The 11,438-nt window shown below is 39.0% G+C and overlaps 2 protein-coding genes across 3 annotated transcripts; one reads left to right on the top strand and one right to left on the bottom strand.

The window, feature by feature from the left end:
• Window positions 1-1,045: 1,045 nt before the first annotated feature.
• LOC110060816 (uncharacterized) lies at window positions 1,046-6,441 on the top strand. Of its 2 annotated transcripts, XM_020767611.2 has the most exons (4): window positions 1,046-1,356; window positions 2,255-2,782; window positions 3,035-4,634; window positions 5,477-6,441. In XM_020767611.2, exons 1-4 carry the CDS (start codon window positions 1,204-1,206, stop codon window positions 5,632-5,634), a joined length of 2,439 nt encoding a protein of 812 aa, XP_020623270.2. In that variant the 5' UTR covers window positions 1,046-1,203; the 3' UTR covers window positions 5,635-6,441. The 2 variants fall into 2 exon arrangements, with proteins under 2 accessions (XP_020623270.2, XP_020623271.2); XM_020767612.2 differs by lacking the exon at window positions 2,255-2,782 and having other exon boundaries at window positions 1,048-1,356.
• A 354-nt stretch (window positions 6,442-6,795) lies between these two features.
• Window positions 6,796-9,840, bottom strand: LOC110060817 (protein IMPACT-B-like). The gene is made up of 2 exons (XM_020767613.2): window positions 9,228-9,840; window positions 6,796-8,807 (listed from the first exon to the last, which is right to left on the bottom strand). Exons 1-2 carry the CDS (start codon window positions 9,619-9,621, stop codon window positions 8,230-8,232), a joined length of 972 nt encoding a protein of 323 aa, XP_020623272.1. The 5' UTR covers window positions 9,622-9,840; the 3' UTR covers window positions 6,796-8,229.
• Window positions 9,841-11,438: the final 1,598 nt, after the last annotated feature.

Here is an 11,438-nt window from a genome sequence, read left to right on the forward strand (position 1 = left end):
CTAGAAGTGTTCAGATTTCTTAATTTAAACGTAAATTCAGGAGTAATTAGAGGAAAATCGTTTCAAAATACGATTTACAAATGGACAGGAATGTTGAATCTTCATGTTCCAAAAAAATGGTTTTCTGGAGAAAAATTTATATCTGCGAGTATAAGACCCCCTTAATTTTTCATGCCACTGTCTCTAAGTTTTCCCGCGAATTGCAACTAAGCTTTACAGACAAATGTATGGAAAAAATAGAAACCTCAGTTATCGCTTTTTTATTTCGTCCTCTTTTCCTCTTTGCTACTTTATTATTCGATCCGCACTACTGAGTCGGTCCGGAAAATTAGCTCTTGGTTGCTACTTTTGTTTAACAAATTTGTGAAGTCAGAATCAGCACCTACATTTCAAGGACCTGTATAGCCCTGAGGGGAACTCCCAGAAACTCTGGCTGGGGAATGCGACGCACATCCCAAACTCCTTTTTAAAAGACCAAAATCTGCTATTTTCTTCTATTCTTTTTTTTTTTTTTTTTTTTTTGCCTTATGACAGGAGTCTGCTTATGATTAATTTCCCCGTTCGTACCAACGGTAAAGGCATTGTGAAGTCCGTGAAGGACCGTTGTATTTGTTGATGGTCAGTTACTATAGGCTCGATTTCCGTCGCTATCGATAACGATAAAAATATAGCTTCGTCTAAAAAACATACCCATGTACCCAGTCGCTAGAGTGCAAAAAACATAAACTATTTGAGACCAAAATGACCAAAATCGGTACCCTAAAATTAAACAGCAAGAAAACCATACCCCTCATTGGGGCCGCATGCGCGCATACCCCATATGTTAAAGGGAGCACCACCCCATCCCCCCACCCCCGCTTGAGCTGTATAGACAGGAAGATCTCCTTTATTATACGGCCACCCCTCTAGTACAGCAACGAGTCTAACGGGGATTACGAGGGTTATGTTCCACTAGCACTGTATCACGGTTAAAAATACCCAAATCGACTGTTCAGCCAGGCCGGAAAACTATGCGGAAAAAGCTACGCATCTTTTGCATGCCTAGCTTGCAGGCCCATGATACCCTGCGGTCGACACCCTGTAATGGCGGATATGTTAGTGACGTTAGTAAGTGCTGTACACAGACCGACTCGTTTACCTTTCTTGTCGTAATCTGAAGTAACTATATAGACTCCGAGGTGCTTAAGTGGTCTGTTCCATCAAATGGAAACGTATCAAGGTTGTACGCCAGGCTTTCCGCCTCTCCCTCAAGGTTGGGAGATGAAAGTAGACCCAGGTTCTGGTAGGCCGTTCTTTATCGATCACAAAACAAGAACGACTTCTTGGGAAGATCCGAGGACGCAGAAGCTTTATTCGGTAAGATCAGTTTTTTCCTTTATGTGTTAGAAATGCTTTGGAAGAGTGAAGACACTTGAAAACCTTTGTATTTTATTTTAAACAGATCAACACTGATATCAACACTTGCTACATGTAACTACTATCCTTGATCGATTTTCATAGCTTGTACCAATGTTAAGTTTACATAAGAGCGTTAATAATGCCGATGATATTCAAGTCTGACTGTAAGGAAGGGAGTGCAAAACACCTGGTTTAACTGAAGATATTTTTGCAGGCCTGAAACGGACGAGAATCATACGTATTAATGTTCAGTTTATTTTTATACATGGCGTGCTTTAAATTTTATGCCGCATTTTAATTAAGCTTAATCAATCTGCATAACAGAAAAACATGCAAAACTTCATGAATTTAGTTAACGCAGTTTAAACCTCGTAGCACTCCTGAAAAAGTGAGTTACTCTACTCTGGTTAAATTTGTACACCTTTTCTGACTTTTAGAATAAGAGTAACATTGAAATGTACACTGTATTCAGACTTTTTTTGACATGTACTTAATTTGCTGTTGTCTACGTTGCATGGTTGCCCTACAAAAGTGTTAAAGTATAACCAACATTGCCAAAAGGTATTAGGGCCAGCATAAGATTACCGTGCTTCATTGAAGGTCATGGTGTTTGAGTGCAAATGAAAGGGTAACCATTGCTCTCTCTGTCAATCATGCTCACATGCCGTTAGCTTTGACGAAGCTATGTTATGCCACCAGTATAGCGGTAACACATTTTTTGGGGCAGCCTTTCTTGACACAGTTGTATATGTTTAAAGGAAAAAAATTATGTAAGCTGAGCCATTTGAGGCATTGTGCTTTTAACATGCCAAGCTCAATGTTTCAAGCATGTTATATTATTTTATGTCATTGATAGGTTTTTCAAGGAAACACACAAAATCACACTGCTGGCATGGCACTAGTACCACCCTGGAATGAAAGTAAACTGGCTGTCATCAACTCACCAGGGCCCTCACAGCTTCACAGTAGTTTTGAATTAGATGGCACCTCAAATCCAAAAATCTTCAGTCCTGGGTACCAAGGTCCACACCATGTTCCCTTGTTCCAAACGATGATCACTCCCCAGTTTTCATCTAATCCAAGGTGGCCAGCCAGCAGTGTGGGTGTTAGGCAGTCAGAACAATCTCATGAAACCCAAAACACACCCATTCCATCACAACAGCAAGTGATAAATTCTCCGAGATCTGAACAGGAGAGAAAATGGCATAGTCCTGAACTGTCCTCATTCAAATCTGTGACCACTGGAAACAAGCAGTTCCCCCTTAAGGATGCAACTATGATGTTACCAAGTTATAGTTCACCACAGGCCATGTCTATGAACCCAGGTCTGACCTGTGGGCAGCAGGGTAGTCTGATTGCACCATTAAGATCTCTTAGCTTAAAGGTAAATCTAGTCACTCCTTATAAATTGTAAAGTGACATGTATGCTCAAGATTTTAACATCTGATATTAATTTACTCATTAATTTTTTCTAACAAATGTGTTAGATAAGTAAGGTGAGAATTTAACAAAAAAGCATGTCACCTTTCTACTTTCTACTACTCTCTCTCCCTTTCCATTCCTGTTTCTCCTGCTATGCCGGCTAATAATCATTGAATGGTAGAAAGATTACTTATCATGTTTTTCTGTTTGATAGGCACCTGGTGGACATGTGGAAAATCAGAGTTCAGCCCAAGCATTCCAGATGCCATCGGTAAATGCCAATCAACAATATCAGACTCCAGCACCAATTCCAGGTCAACCTTTCCCAATGCCTCCACCTAATCCAGGACAAGCGTACCCAATGCCAAATCTTGGTGCAACTTACTCAATGCCTAGTGGCCAGTTGAACCAAGTCCCACCTGGTCAGTCAAACCAAATGGCTCCTGGGAGACAGCTTAATTCAGCTCTGAACTCTAACCCTGGCCAACCTTATGAGGTGCAACCCATGATTCCAGCTCAATCATTGCAGACTTCAGGGTCGTCATCTGGCCAACCATATCAGAATGCAATGCCAACCCCTAACCAAGGCTACCAAATCCTGCCCCAAAACACAAGCCAGGCATATCAGGTGCCACCGACAAATCCAGCCTCAGTTGGATCTTACCAAGGTATGATGCCAAAGCCTGTCAGTGGTCTTCACCAATCACCAGCATCAGGTCAACCTTATCAAGTACCAGTTTCACATCCAGGCCAGCCATATCAAACCCTGTCATCAAACCCTGAGCAGGGTTATCAACTACCATCTTCAAAACCTGGCCAATTACACCCGGACACTAAATCACTTCCTGGCCAGCCTATGCGTGTGCCACCGCAACATGCAAGTCAGGTATACCCGACGTCAGCCTCAGCTGCTGGTCAACCCTACCAGGTGCCTACTCAGATGCCGGCACATCAGGCATATCAAGCACCACCTCAGAGTCCCAACCTGGGTCCACCGCAGCCTCCTACTGGTCAGTCATATTACCAACCGCCAGGCCAAGCAGGTTATCAGTCATATCAGAACCCAGGACAGCCTCCTGATATTCAAAACAAAATGCCGATGCCGGCTTCAGTTGGTGCAACTGCTTCACAACAGCAGCATGGAATACCACCTTCTCCTGTGCCACAGCCACTTGGGGTCCCACCCCCTAATCAATATCCATACCAACCTAGCTATTACACTCCACCTCAAGCACAGCATATGCCAGGAAGCAGGGCAGTGAAACCAGAAAACCAAGGGACTGTGCCATATCCTGTTGCTGGACAACCTTTACAGACATTTTCAGCTAACATGGCGCAAGGGCATAATCAACAAACAACAGAGATAAGAGCACCTTCTTATCCTCCGCCCACTCCACCACAGGCAACCCATTGGACACCCCCATTTGCCAGCCCGGTGCCATCGTCAGTTTCAGGTCACATGACTAGTCCATACCAGGGTACTCAACCAGTGTCATATGGATCTGAACAATCAATGAGTCGACAGCCACAACCTCAGAACCCACCCTCTGGTCACCATGCTGGCTCATACCCAAGTAGTGCAGGATACACAATTCCAGGACAGCAGCCAGCAATGCAAAACAGACAACCTTATGTTCAGCCCCCTTCACAAGCTTATGGACACAATTACAACCAGCTAGGTCTAGCTGATCCTAGAAGTCAATATGTAGCTCGTAGATCACCTTCCTCAGATGCGAAAATTAATTCTATTGATATGCTGCTTTGTCGTGCTGAGGAATTGGAACCAAAGGTCTTGGCATTTTCTGGAAGAAGAGGTCAGTTGAATTTCAGTTTGCATTTTTTTCTTAGTGCTTAGAAGAACTTCACAATCCACCATGGATGCAGAAAAAGACATGATGGCTATACATTTTATTGCAATTGCTTGGGAACATCACGCAGCCAATAGGCACAAATATATCATAGAAATCTATATTTTTGCAAAATACATCCCTGAACTAAACCCATTGTGTGTATGCTAGATTTGAAGTGTTTTTGAAGTTTTCCGTGTCCTTGATGAGCATTTTTTTTTCAATTTTTTGCTCTAAGAATTATTACTAGTAGATGTAGCAGTTGCCATGGTAACTTTGGTACAGTTGATTGCGTTTTTCCCCTTTTTTCAGATTTATTTTTAATTGGTTATTGTTTACAAGGTGGTCATTCTCAGGAAAAAAATTGGGGCATTTTATAAATTTATGTAGTAACTAACTGGAATAAGAGTTAAACCTTGAACTCCAAAGATTCATAAAGTTCATTGATTCTTCTCACAGTAGGACTTGAATTTCACAGCTCCACAATTTACAAGAGTTCCACAATTATGCAAGATTATGCAAATGACATAATGCTAATTTATAACTTTTCTTCAATTAAATGTAGAAATAGTGATTTGGGTGTGTGACGGCGCAATGCGGTTCCAGTCAAAGACCCATATTTCATCCTTGCTCACCGGAGAGTCTCCAGTAGCTCTGTGGTTAAAGCATCTGGCTTGATCACAGAAGGTTGTGATTCAAATCCCATCTGGAACTCGGATTTTTTCTGAGCTGATGCTACATGTATTTCTACATTTAATATTTCTTATATTACTCAGTTTAATATTTGATTGATTGATTTTTTTCCATAGGTGACAGAGAATTTACATTTTTAGATGAGCAGCTGACCAAATTAATTTTGGATCTCGATAAAGTACAGACTGATGGATTAGAAGACGTACGAGTGGCGCGAAAGTCTGCTGTCCAAAGAATACAGTTCTTAATCAATACTTTAGAGTCCAAAGGCTGAGTCTGACATAATAAGGAATCAACTGACTCTGATATCTTCTGTCCAAAACTTAAACTCTTAGAACAAAATCTTAGATGTATATGTACATGTAGCTAAATATTGATCTAGTATGTCATTTCTTAAGTTACTTTATGGCATGAATATTCAGGTTTTAAGTGCTATGTTTGTAAAAATTATAAAACCAAAGGCACATAGCAATTTAAATGTTCCTCAGTGATAAAATATTATTTTGGCTTCAGCATAGTTCAGTTAATTTGTGCTTTCCAGTACATTCACAGAGCCAGAATGGTCAGCAGCAGTAATTCTCAGGGGAATCTCCCTCAGGAATTGTTTTCCAAGAGATTCCACCAAATGGGAATCCAGTTAAGACCAAAGGGAAAAATTATTAATAATACAGTAATAAATTATAGTTTAGAGAAACGAATGGCAAGAATTTTGTATTTACAAACTGATGTACATTAGTAGGATGTTATTTTTTTAGTGTTTATAACTGGACAAACAGGAGAACAATTATTATAATTATTGATAAGTTTAGGTCAGCATAAAACTTCTCTTTTCTGTTTTTCACACTTAATTTTATAATTTTCTGTGGTACTGTAGCATTAAAGTTTTTGTAAAGGCTGTTTAGGAGATCTTTACAGGTTCTTTTGTTTTTGTTCTCTCTTCAGTTCATTTTATGAAAAATCAAGCTAGAATCTTTGCTCCAAGTTTCTATTATACTCTTATGATATACCGCTATATCCTTCTCTATCTTTTGACTAACACTTTTCTGGTTTAATAGTCAAATAAAGAGATACTCGGTTGCAATTTAGGCTCGGCTTGTTTAAGTTATGACAGTTTCTGTATCAATAATATTTTATTGTGCCTTATCAAGTTGTTCTAAATAATAAATTTTTAGAACAACTTGATAAGGCACTATAAGAGTACATTTCTTTATTGGCAAATTTACTCTTGTAGACCATTGAAATTAGCACTGCAAGCAAACATAGGAAGTTCTGGACATTTTATGGGGCGATTTCTGTGGTCTATACGAGTGCAGACCATGAAAGCATTTGGTTGATTTTTCTTAAAAAAATAACACTTACACCGTGACTTAACTGGGAAATGCGCAAGGACAGTATGAAAGTTTTTTTTCCAGCCAAGTGATCTGGGAGAGAACAGTTTTATAACTTTCCAGATTTCTTTTATTTCAAAAGTCACAACATTTTCTCAAGTGTTACAAATTATGTTGTTTTTTTATGGTATATTCTTCCATCTGCCATACTGAGGAATAGGGTGACAGTATGGACAGTATGAACTGAGCACAGCAAGGTCCATACAGAAGTGACAAATACTGATATTTTCTCAGTATAGTCCATTTCAAGCTTGGTCAATAAATGAATTATTACTAAGCTGAAAATATCAAGAAAAACCCCACAGTCATACTGACATCTGTTTTTCACACGTCTGTCCTGTTATTGATCATGAATTCATCATAACATTGTCAAAGTAGTCTGCAGATCCATGAGGTAATGGCTGAGTGCATCACAGACTACTTTGACAATGCTATGACGAAATTCATTGTCAATAACAGGGCAGACGCATGAAAAACTGACATCAATTTGTTTTTTACGATAACAAATTGTCAAATTGTCCGCTCTTGATCATTGATGCATTGCATAAATTTTTAATTCATGTGTCTGTCTACTTGTTGACAACAAAAATTAGCCAATGAGCACATGAGTATGGTAAAAAAAGGCAAGGTAAATGCACACCAACACTTGACATTTACTTAAGTCTGACATTTTTGAAAAAAAAACAAACAAAAAGGAGGGAAAATGAATTGGAAGAAATGAAGAAAAACTGTTTTAACATAAAGTAATTCTTTTAGAAACGTAAGCCATAAATTACAATATTGTATGGGACATTGCCTGGTCTTATTCAAAAAAATATTACTTTGCCAACGGAGCAATCTGATTGCAGATTCTAATTGTTGACCCTCTGAGCTAACTTAGTCATGACGATGTAAAAAAAGTTGTTACTGACCAGATGAAGGTCCAGACAGAAATATTACTTTTCAAAGGGTAACAATTTTTCTGACATAGAAAATGGGATGAAAAAATGGCCAGTACATCTGAGAAGTACACTGAAAATGCAAACAGTCTAAATAAGAAAATTCATACCTGCTTGTTTAACTAGACAACAAGTAGTCCTTCTTTCGCTTAGTCCATCAAGCTGGACTAAATGAGCTGCAAGGAAAACAATGACCGTGTGAAATCCCGGGGGTGAGACACGTGTGCTTCTCACTCCCAGGAGTTTGTGCTGCCATTTTGTCTTGTGGTTTTCTTTCACCTCACGCACAGTGGACTAGGTGAAAGAGGGACTAATCGTAGTCTATATTTAATTAGTCAAATTGTGTTATTAATATATTCATTGGCACTGCCTGCAGTACAGAAAAATTAAAATGCTAACAAATTTAAAGTCTCAAAGGTGTACTGATGCCACCATGCAACATTATTGGTTTCTTGTACTGGTTTCCTTGTCCTAACTCAACTGGTATCTATTGTTGCTCATATATCACACCAAATTTAATAATCTTCAAAGCAGCTAATGAATTTAATGTTTTTTGATCTTAAATCTGCTTTTACTTTTAGAATCTTTCAAATCAGGGCTAATTTCTACAAGACCAGCAACTTTCAATAATCCCCTCGCACAGTTATTGTAATGTTTAAATCTGTCAGGGCCCAGAAGGATTCCTCCATACCAGCGCGTTACTATAATAATAATATTCTTTATGTTAAGTATTTGTAAAAGATGAAGAAGTCTTGACCCAGCTGCTGCTTCACCATCGTCGTCACAGTCCTGGAGAAAAGAGTTGCGGTTCTCGCAAAAAATTCTGTATGCCATAACATTGTGAGTAGCATTGTTTACTTTACGGTTTTTCTTTAGTTCTTCCAGAACTTGTTTGACTTGATCTGATGTTACTACATGAGCAAGGTGGGCTTGAAAAGTACTTTTTCTGTCTGTGAATGGTTCTCCATGAAGAATCTCTGGACACGAGTCTGACTCTGAACTCCTAAATATCTTCAAAGCATTTGACGTGGTTGAGTCTTGTAAACCATCACTGCTGACAGTTGCTGATAGCTCTTCACATTCATCATGTTTCTCTTCTTCTGATGATTTTTCTTCATCATCTAAATAATGAAGTAGGAGAAAGCAGAAGCAAAAGCCATTACTGCTGGTCACAGCGTAATAGTGAAAAACCATTCTATGAATCACGATTGAAGTATTCTTTATGCATATTTCAAGAAGCCCAAATAAGTTTCATTGGTTTTAATTGGCGAACAAGAGCTGACACACTTCTGGCTTGAAAATTTATACCTTGATGCGTTTATGCGTGATCTATAATTTAGATTTACACCAAAGACCAAAATTAGTAATAATATGGAAAATTTCAGAAATTATTTCTATCTGCTTTGTTCGTGCATGAATTGGCTAATTAGATTGCATCATCTAACTATTTATCTTTGATATTCATCGACTTGAACGATCACATTAAATTAGTGCAAAAAAAAAAAACGTTCGTAAGTTTACTTATTTTATAAATTGCTAACCATAACACGTTATGGAAACATCATTGTTCACTTGCTCGACATTAGGCTGTTCTCGATCGTTGAATTTTGCATCAATGAATGTTCTCAGTGCCTCGACCCACTGGTATAACACAATCTGTCCTTGATTCTCTCGGTAGATTGTGTGCAGCAAGTCTGATGATTCGAACATCTCTGCATCGTTCATCCAAGCAGAGTGAATTTCAAAAACGGGGGGAACTCTAGCCGGGTATTCCAGGGGTAATAGAACTTGAAGAGTAGCCGACCACCAGGAGTCATTTTCATGGCAAACGCGGACCTCGTAGATCCTGTTAGCTTCATCGATCACCACAAAATCTTGACCATAAATCGCTGATAAAGCTTCAATTTCTTCAACCTGTTGTGCTAAATTCTCCATTGTGATCTGTTAATTACGCGACATGTGATCACAGAATGGAAGTCTCCTCTTAATTATTTACACTTTACAAATGATCACATTCCCAATGACGATAACGTCTATTGCGCATATTAAACATTATAAGGCCCAGCAACGAAATTAACAATTATCAGCTGATCGCTGTATTCACGTACGTGGCGCCATCCCGCCAAAAGTTATTGCCCGCGATCCCTATAACTAGCGGCATGGTAAAACGCCCTTTATACGTTGTGAAGAAAATCATAGAGTGTACCATCAGATTAAGAAGAACCGAAACATGGCGAACACTCCATTTTACAGAGTGCTTGGTGTATGGAGCGTAGTTCTTCTCTTTCTGATCTTCTTAGTAATTCGTTTGGATAAAGAAACAGATTGGTTTTGGTTCATCATCTTTATTCCACTTCTGATATTTGACTGTTTTGTGATTTTTTACATTTTACTTCGTATCTTTCGACACCTCAAAGATGGCGTAGATCCGAACCGGTTCACCATAGCAAGAAAAGTCTGGTTTTTGTTCATGGTTGCCGCAAAGCTTACTTTTATTATTATACTGTGTTGCAGACTTGAGAATATCATTGGTGCGTCTTACTACGTGGTCTTTATTCCGCTGTGGATTTTTCTGTTGGGTCTCGGCTGTGATGCGTCTGCATGGGTCTGGGTTCTGGCAAATTCCAGGGGATGAAATGCCTGTGAAACAGTCGTCTTAACATAATCGTTTGGTTTGTCGTCCAAACTGAGCCAATGTGAGACAGCAAAAACATAACATCTGGATTCTCATCTCAGTTGAACATGAAATGAAAATTTTCCGCGAGTAAGCTGAGAGAGAAGTTGTTATGAAATGAAACTCTAGCAAAGAACAGCAAGAGATTGCAAGATATAGATCTGCATGGATATGGAATCTATCTGAGCCCAGAAAGAGCTCGTCCATCAGTGGGACGTTATTATTCATAGCTAAAACTGTGTGTTAAAACTCTGATGTCAGCTATTTGGACAAAAAGTGTCATTTGATTGATGAATGACCTTTAAGTAGTGACAAAAACTATTCAAAGTAACATTACCTTGAATCAAGTAAACTTCAGGATGGAATATGTTAGTCCAGAAAATTTTCACTCCCCCCCCCCCCCTACCCCTTTACCATGGAAGCACGCTTGAATAATTTCAAGTTAATCTGTGACAAATAAACTGGATAAAGAGAGATTCTAAACTAGGTTGCAGTTGTTAAACAGGGTGAACAGAAACATCATCTGCAATAAAACTAAGGCATAGATGAATCCTAAGCATAACAAAGGTTATCTTGTATAAACTGGTTTAATAGCAGATTGTAACATCATGACACTGCCATGTAGATATTCTTGGGGCTCTGGGCACAATCTGCCACCCCAGTGAAGGGCAGGAGTAAAGATTGCGTGACAAGCTGTAAGAACGTGTGTGTAGGAGACTAAGTTGCCAGTAACATCTACCAGAAGCGAGACAAGCTTTTAATAAACTGATTATTATCAGTCTGGAATAAAAAGATTTTCACACAAGTCCACTTCCCCCAATCACCTCCCGCCCTGCTAAGAAAATCAATATACGAGTTATTTGTCAGCAAATGCAAAGACAGTCTTTTCAATTTAAGAATTCTTGGCAGAACATGTTTCAGTACATAGAGAATGATAGATAATCCGCGAATCTTTCTTGTATCAGAAGACACAAATAGATTATAAGCAGCATGTCCAGCACGCAGCGTCTTTTAGTCTTAGAATAAAGCTCTACCCCTCCCCAGACAGGCTAAAAGATCGCTTATGAAAAGCCGGTAT

Source organism: Orbicella faveolata, unplaced genomic scaffold (assembly GCF_042242905.1).
Source record: "Orbicella faveolata isolate gen_17 unplaced genomic scaffold, um_ofav_v1 contig_34, whole genome shotgun sequence".
NCBI lineage: Eukaryota > Metazoa > Cnidaria > Anthozoa > Scleractinia > Merulinidae > Orbicella > Orbicella faveolata.

Excerpts from the sequence above, each read along its gene's own strand:
- LOC110060817 (XM_020767613.2), bottom strand. The coding sequence starts at position 9,621 with ATGGAGAATTTAGCACAACAGGTTGAAGAAATTGAAGCTTTATCAGCG. Across the intron at positions 8,808-9,227 it reads TGTTTCCATAACGTGTTATG|ATGATGAAGAAAAATCATCA; the intron begins GTTAGCAATTTA and ends TTCATTATTTAG.
- LOC110060816 (XM_020767611.2), top strand. The coding sequence starts at position 1,204 with ATGGAAACGTATCAAGGTTGTACGCCAGGCTTTCCGCCTCTCCCTCAA. Across the intron at positions 1,357-2,254 it reads GGACGCAGAAGCTTTATTCG|GTTTTTCAAGGAAACACACA; the intron begins GTAAGATCAGTT and ends TGTCATTGATAG. Across the intron at positions 4,635-5,476 it reads GGCATTTTCTGGAAGAAGAG|GTGACAGAGAATTTACATTT; the intron begins GTCAGTTGAATT and ends TTTTTTCCATAG.